General features: G+C 43.5%; 1 protein-coding gene across 1 annotated transcript; it reads right to left on the bottom strand.

Moving 5' to 3' along the window:
* Positions 1-301: 301 nt before the first annotated feature.
* On the bottom strand, positions 302-2252 carry LOC110684884. Its single transcript, XM_021861321.1, has 4 exons — positions 1934-2252; positions 1739-1851; positions 1077-1655; positions 302-997 (listed from the first exon to the last, which is right to left on the bottom strand). The coding sequence occupies exons 1-4, from the start codon at positions 2250-2252 to the stop codon at positions 302-304; spliced, it is 1707 nt and encodes a 568-aa protein (XP_021717013.1).
* Between the last annotated feature and the right edge of the window lie 6191 nt (positions 2253-8443).

Below are 8443 nucleotides of genomic sequence, written 5' to 3'. Positions count from 1 at the left end.
TGTCTACCGTTGGAGTAAACAGTTAGCCATTTCAGGGGCATATCATAGTATCGTTACTTCATCCGGCGAAAATAAAACAGCTGATCATGTTACCCGGATGAGTAGTAAAGAAATTGTAATGACTTGTAAAAATGCATATAAAAAAAATGCAATAGAGAGGATATAAAATAGCAAAACCGACTGCGTCGGCCAGTAGATTAGGATTTTAAATGTTAAACCGGACCCTTGTCCGGGAAAAGTACATTGATACACACGGCACGCAGGCCGGTAAAAGAAGTTATAATAAAAAGAAGAGAAAAAATCATTGATGCTCCTGCTGCTGTTGTTGCTCTGGCTGCTGCTCCGGCTGTTGCTGCTCCTGCACCTGCTCCTGAGCCTGCTGTTGAGTCTGCGTCGCCTGCTCACCCTCTTGTTGCTCTTCTTTGACCAAACCTGCCCATTCCTCGAAGGGAGCAGGCGGGTCCAGTCCAAGGACCTCGGCATCATATACCTCTGAGGCATACTTGTACCTAAGGTCGAAGAACTCGTAGTCATAATCTGGGTGTATGAGCCCCCAGGCGAGCTTCACGCGCTCCACATTATCGGTCTCGTTCTCAGCAATCAGGCGGCTTTGTTCTTTTTTAAGCTTTTCTTTATGAGCCGCCTGACTAGAAGCAAGTTCATTTTTAAGCCGGTTGATGTCAGCGCGAAGGTCGGCGTTTTCCTTGTCAGCTCCTTCTAAAGCCTTGAGATCGGCTTGAAGATCGTTGACCTTTAGAGCTAGCCCATCCGCCCTCGCTTTTTTTGCCTCAGCAGCCGCAATAGTTTGCTTCAGCAATTCCTCCTGTTCCAACTCTCGCCGTTTAGTTTCCAGGTCATATCTAATGGCATTGTATTGGGAAACATCAATGAGCTCAGATGCCCGTCTCTGGGCATCCCTTACCTCCTCTTGCTTCTTGCGCAAGGGGACCTGAAGCCCATCAACTCTCAGCATCACCTGTGATATCAGCCTGGAGGACTGTTAGAATCATTTTCAAAACAACTGAAACGGTAAAACAAAGAAATTACAAGAAGGTGATGCATCTGGTAAAAATTACTTCAGCCAGGAGAGAAGTGATCCGGTCAATGTTGACTGTATGCACAGCCGGCACAGCCTCTTTCTCGGTCCGGGTAAGGGTCCGGATCATCCTCTTGGCATACTGTTGATAGTTGGGCCGGCTGGAGGTAGCATCTGCAATTAGAGATTTATCTATCAGGTGTTGAGCATACGCCTCGCCAATATTCTGACGGCTGCCAGAAGAATCCCCGGATTGGCAAGCTTGGGTCTTTACTCGCATAGGCCCAAGCGGCCAGGGGGGATCAAAGGCTAAAGTCATACCTTTGTCGGATTGTGGGGTAGAATCACCCCCAGCCGCGTTTGAGCCAGTACCCGTTTGAGTCTGGCCAGCCAGAGTCACCGACTCCTTCACACCCTCATCCACCACTTCAATGGTGGGAACAATTCCACTAAGGCTTTTGCCTCCAGTGGTGGGCCTGCCTCCTGCAGGCGGTTTTGGAATAGTCTTAGCCGACGGAGGAACCGGCATCTTCAATACCTTAGCAGCAGGCAGAGGAATGTCCCCCGCCGGTCTTTTGACCATCTTAGACAGAGAGCGAGGAACACCCTTGTTCCCAGCCTGCAAATATACAAAACCAACCGGTTAATGTCAACACAGTATACAGATGCTACAACCGGTGAAAAAGAGGAAAAAAATGTTACCCCGTCGTCTTTAGCCGCCAGCTGCGACTTCTTTTTTTCAATTTGCTCCTTCCGGAGCAGAGCGGCTGAGGTAGCCGGTGTCTTTTCTTTTGGTAACTTCTCCGTCGCAACTTCTGCAAAAACAAAAGAATGGTTAATATGCAGTACAACATACCAATATCAGGCGGCTAGGGCCGGTGATAAGTAAAAACCTACTCTTAGGAAACATGGTGCTAAGGTTGCAGGCGGAGAGAAATGCCTCATCCTTGAACCAGTCCGGGTGGGGCACCCAGAACTGAGGAACTATTATCTCACTCCCATCATCCAGGCGGGAGGTTGTCTTTTTGAAGAGGCCCTTCTGCATGATTTTATCCCATGCCTCGCTTGGCACTGTAGGCAGAGCACACTTCCTACCAAGAAAAGCTGGGTGTTTATTGTATCTACGCAGCCAGCGATTAAGTTGAGGAGATGGAGAAGAGACAACATAAAATTTGCTCTTCCAGCTACTCCATTTGGACGGTTTGTCCAATGTCATCATATATTCCGGGTGCGTGGTCAGAGTATACCATGCGTTCCACCCACCCGGCGCCCTGCTGAGATAATGCATGTGCGCAAAGGCTTCTCAGCTTGGTTTGACATCCTGCATCTCGCAGGCGGCAATGTATCCAAGTATGTTGACCCATGAGTTAGGGGTCAACTGTCATACGCCCAAATCATACCCCCTTAATATGGCTTTAATGCAGTGGTGAAGGGGGAAACGGAGGCCGGCTGTGAACGCTGCCTCATAGCAGCCGAAATAGTTGTCGGCATTGTCCACGTCGTTGGTCCAAACGACGCTTGCCTCAACAGGCGGGACAACCACTTCCCAATCCTTCCCTACCGGTTTCTTCTCCAAGAAAGCAGGTAATGTTGCATTTAGAGTAACCACATCCCCGGCGGACATGGTCATGTCGGTAAGGTCGCCAGCAGCCGGCCACTTATAGGCTTCTTCGTCTATAGGGGCAGCCGTTCCAGGAGACTCCTCATCAGAGCCGGACTCCTCATTACCGGCTGATCCCTCTCCGGATTCATTACCGGCGGATCCCTCTCCGGATTCCTCAGCGTTGGAACCAGATCTATCCAAGATACTGTCACCTGGTGTGCTAGGATTCGGAGAATTTTGCGGAACTTCCTCATTAGGACCCACCTCAGCCGGTTCCTCGGCTTGTTCTTGATTTATAGGGTCAGCCGGATCAGCGGCTGCATCATAGGACTGGTAGTCAGGGTCGATTGCCGTCACTCTGATCCGAGCCATTCTTTCGTGCACATGAACAGAGACGGTCGGATTCGATGTAGGTGAAGGTTGTTCCAAGCACCCCAGACGGCAATCCCAGTCCTAGACTCAGCCGTTCCTGGTGACCGGCTAACCACAGTCGTAGGTTGTGCCGTGTGTGCATTGGTGGAGTCCATATCCTAATACTATGCAACCAGAAATAAAAGAAAGTGACAAGTATGGGATGCAGGCGGTACCTTTGAAATGAGAAAGTGAGTTGGCTTGAAGTCACCTCAGACGGGAAACTCCGCGAAAATGTTTAAAGCTGAAAAAGACAAAGTAAATATTTAGCCGTTTATTCATTAACTCGCTCAATGATACCCCAGACGGTATTCAGTGAGCTGGGTCAGAAGTACCCCAGACGGTAAAAAGACCGGATGGGGGATTATGACTTGCATTTTTGTACTGACTAGCTAGAATATTGTAAAGCTCTCTATGATACCCCAGACGGTATTCAGTGAGCTGGGTCAGAAGTACCCCAGACGGTTTAAGACCGGATGGGGGGTTATGATTTGCATTATTGTAAAACTTAGCTAGATTAATTGTACAGTTCACTGAATAATACCCCAGACGGTATTCAGTGAGCTAGGATAGAAGTACCCCCAAACGGTATAACACCGGATGGCGGGGGAGTTGTGATAGGAATTGGCAAAGTAGTAAAAAGAATTGAGGCTCACTCCATGACACCCCAGACGGCATCAGGAAAGTTGAGTCAGAGATACCCCATCCGGTAAAGATGCCGGATGTAGGTGCTGCATCAGCATCTAGGGTCAACAAATACCTCAAACGATATAATACCGGATGAGGATATAGAAGGATCTGTTTCAAAAAGGCATGTTCAAACAATACCCAGACGGTGAGTCACCGGATGGGGGTGCATTGAACGCATCTTCAAAATTGAAAAGGTCTCGGAAAGACAAGGATGGTGACCCAGCCGGCCTTGAAACCGGTTGGGGTTTTTGAAATCATCACTTGGCAGAGCAAATACCTAGACGGTGAGTAACCGGATGGGGGTGCATTGAATGCATCTTAAAATTTGAAAAGTCCTGAAAGAGGCAAGGATGATGACCCAACCGGCTTTAAAACCGGTTGGGATTTTTGAAATCATGTCTTGATAAAAGCTCAGGAATACCCCAGGCGGTGTTAAAGGATAAGATTATTTGGGAATGGATCAAAGACCCCCCCAGACGGCGTTTAACCGGATGGGGGTGTTTAGAATGCATAGTTCTTAAAAGTTGAAGACCCCTCAGACAGAGCTATGCCGGCTGAGGGAGAGAATTCAGCATTGGGATATGGGTTAAAAGCCCCCCATGCGGCAGGCAACCCGGATGGGGTTAAACTTTCAAAATCCTCAAAAACGAAAGTAAAAAGAAAAGGACAGCCGGTACCTTAGAGATTGGAGAAAGAACACCCAACCAGTTGGCGGATGTGCTTGACTTGAAAATGCCGGATGCAAGGATACTTAGGAAATTATGCAGCCGGTATCAGAGCTCTCTCTCAGAATTTTTTTTGAAAAATTATGCAAGTGTGGAGGAGAGAGAGAGTGTCTCTCATTTATAGAGAAGGAGCAGAAGGCAAAACGATGCCTTCTGCCGTAAAAACTTGAAATTTGAAAAAAGGAGGGAAGAAGACGAACCGTCGCCTCCCATGCGTCTGACACTTGTCACAGGTGACACGTGGACATGCCACGTCATACCTGTGAGGGGCAGATGTTTAGGGTAAAAATACCCTAAGACACGTGGCCCTATAAAGGCTTGCCACGTGTTAAGCTTGCAACGATCAACAAAGGCCCAATCCCTTTGCGACACGTGTCATTGTACCCTAATTGAGGTACAACTCTCCCCTACTATAAGGGCATACCTCATTAATGGGGATCGAATCATTTTTCCACAAACCAACAAAACACAAATCCCCTTGCAAACGCTCTCAAATCGAGAAGCATTTATTGTCTTATTTCCTCATTAAGAAAGAGACTAACTTAATCTTCGGAGGCGGAACACCCCAGCCCCAGCCGGAGTATTCCGTTATTTGTGTAGGTACATGCTAAGGAAGGAGCATACTAGGAAATTGTAACTCTCCCGTAGGGCACATTAAAAACCCCTAAACAAGTTCCATATTACAAAACCAAATAAAAATGTTCAAGGTAGGCTAGAAATGTCAAAATAAAATCATCGTTCAACATAGATTGCAAAATAAGGTAGGTTATTTAGGCTTGGGCAGGGGCAGATATCCACTAAATGCAGCAAAGCCAAATGGAGAGGAACGAGGTGGGTTAGGATAAGGAACTTGGGGAAGTTTCTTTTGAAAAAGGAACATGGTGGTTAGGAACTTCATCGGGATTTATGTCCTCTAAGTCAGATTTAAGTTTATGTGGACTAGGGACTTGGGTGGGTTGACTTCCTTGGAAGCAAGACGTGAATTGTGTCTTTTTCTTAGTAGAATAGGTGTCACCCAAGTCCTTTTGTTCCTCAGTCTCCCTCATATCTTTTTCCCTCTTTTCCTCCTCTATATTTTTTTTTCTTCAGATACACCCTCCACTTTCTCTTCTAACTCATCTTCCCCCTCAGAAGATCAGCCTCACTCTCGGCCTCATCTTCTTCAACAATTGATTCCCCCTGAGTTTGTTCCCTCGGTTTTTCAACAAAAATTGTTACACCATTTTCTACTTTGTGATTCAATTTAAACAGTACCCTTGCACTTAAAGTATTTTCAGGTTTCAGAGATATATAATGGGCAGTTGCAAGACTAATTCCAAAACTCTGAAATACGACAGAAAGTAAGGGGTCGTCTGGTATGGTTTATTGGGAACACAGTGATCAAGGTGGACGATCATTAATGCAGGGAAATTAATTTGAATTGTATTAGCTAAGAAGAAGATAATTGAAGCATCCAGTAAAGTGACAATTTGCAGATGGTGGAGTGATTTTAGGGATTGTGGAGTGTTTTATGGAGAATAGGTATAATGATGAAGGTGGGTTAATGGGCTAGTAATGACGGTTTGAGGTTAGTGGGTAGATTTTTATTTTTTCAATAAATAAAGGATAAAAATTTAGAAGGAAAAGAGATAATTAAGATGAAAATAAGATAAAGAAAAAGGGATACATAAGATAAGAACAAATATTTTTGTATTTGTGAATAGGAAGAAAGAAAAAATAACGATAAAGATAAGAAGAGAAGAAAATAAACATAAAAATAACTTTTAAGAAAATTACGTGAGGTAGTTTTCAGTAGATACAGAGGCTTGTAATAATTGCAAAGGAACTTGAAAACAACATGGCTCAATTTTTCTCATCCATTGATATAACATATGATCACACACAAAATATATTTGCACACTTTCACATTGCATGATTCAAGATTATGTTTTTCACACCAAGGTTACATATAGTTGTGCTCAATCATTTTAAAATAACGTACGTTGGGGTTGGATGGAGAAAAAATTCAATTAAGTCGTATCATTCCGAGTTCCAATCGCATCTTCTCAAATTTATCTCTACTCAGGGGCTTAGTTAAGAATGTCAGCAATTTGATAGTCAGTTTGAACAAAGTCTAATCTTATTAAGCCCTTTCTACATTGTCCTTAAGAAAGTGATGCCTTACATGAATGTGTTTTACACGTGAATGATGTACTGGATCCTTTGAAATACAAATTGCACTAGTGTTATCACAGTAAATTGGAACACATTCTAAAACTATGCCAAAGTCACGCAGCTGTTGTTTTATCCACAACAGCTGTGAGCGGCATGCAGCAGCAACTACATATTCTGCTTCGACTGTGGATAGAGCAACAGTATTTTGTTTCTTGGAACTCCAAGAAACTAGACTAGAGCCTAAGAATTGAACCATACATGATGTACTCTTGCGATTTACCAAATCCCCACCATAATCAACATCAGCAAATCCATAAAGGTCAAATGTATCACTTCGTGGGTAGAATAAACTCAAGTCATCCGTCCCTTTTAGATATCTTAGATTTCTTTTGCCGGCAATGAGATGTGATTCCTTTGGATTAGATTGGAACCTAGCACAAAGACCAACACTAAAGGAAATGTTAGGCCTACTCGCGGTTAAATATAATAGGGAACCAATCATACCTCTGTATTTTGTTTGATCCACACAAATTCCCAAGGGATCTTCATCTAGTCTAGTATTTGTGCCCATGGGTGTGTGGTTTATCTTTGCTGTTTCAAGGTTGTACTTTTTCAAAAGTTCTTTGACGTATTTTTGCTGATGGACAAATATGCCTGTCTCAGTTTGTTTGATTTGCAGGTCGAGAAAGATATTGAGTTCCCCCATCATACTCATTTGGAACTCGCTGCACATCAACTCAGCAAAATACTTACACAAAGATTTGTTAGTTGCACCAAATATAATGTCATCAACGTAAATTTGTACAACTAATAAATGAGTTCCTTTGGATTTTAAAAACAAGGTTTTATCAATTTTTCCTCTTTTAATATCATTTTCAAAAAGGGACCTTGGACAGCCTTTCGTACCATGCTCTTGGAGCCTGCTTTAATCCATAGAGAGCCTTGTCAAGCTTAAAAACATAGTTTGGAAAGTTCGGATAGATTTTCCAGTCCAGGGGGTTGTTCGATGTAAATAGTTTCTTTTAATAAGCCATTTAAGAAAGCACATTTTACGTCCATTTGATACAACTTGAATCCCATAAATGCAGCAAACGAAATTAGAATTCGAATAGCTTCTAGTCTAGCAGCAGGAGCAAAAGTCTCCTCAAAATCTATGCCTTCTTGTTGGTTATAGTCCTTTACAACCAATCTAGCCTTGTTCCTAACAATAGTTTGATATTCATCAAGTTTATTTCTAAAGACCCATTTTAGACCTATGACTTTTTTATCTAGTGGTTTAGGTTCAAGACGCCATACCTGATTTCGTTCAAATTCGTTGAGTTCCTCTCGCATGGAAATGATCCAATCAGGGTCTTCTAAGGCTTCTTTGTGGTTCCGAGGTTCAATTGTTGACAAAAAGGCGTTGAAGGCGCAGAAGTTCCTCAGTTGAGATCTCGTCTGAGTTCCTTTGCTCAAGTCACTTATGATTTTTTCAAGGGGGTGTGACTTTTGATGCTTCCATGGTCTGGGCTGGAAGGTTTGAGCAGAAATACGATCAGTGTTGTTTTCTGTGTCAACAACTTTTTCTGTTTCATTTTCTTCTTGGTTTTGTTCCTCGGCAATTTCTTCATTTTGAGGTTCAGGAACAGGAATTTCATTATGTACAGTGTGTTCCTCCTGATTTTCAGTTACTCTTTTTGGCTGCTTGTTGGGTGAAACTGTATCTTCTTCTTAGTCTGTTGAACGGACTAGACCAATCTCAAAATCATAATCATCATGTTCCTGAGTACATGGAAAAGGATTAGTTTCATCAAAAATAATACGTACACTTTCCTCAACACACAT

Source organism: Chenopodium quinoa, unplaced genomic scaffold (assembly GCF_001683475.1).
Source record: "Chenopodium quinoa cultivar QQ74 unplaced genomic scaffold, ASM168347v1, whole genome shotgun sequence".
In the NCBI taxonomy this organism is placed as follows: domain Eukaryota; kingdom Viridiplantae; phylum Streptophyta; class Magnoliopsida; order Caryophyllales; family Amaranthaceae; genus Chenopodium; species Chenopodium quinoa.
Note: the sequence above shows the minus strand (reverse complement) of the source record. Positions and strands in the feature narration are given on the sequence as shown.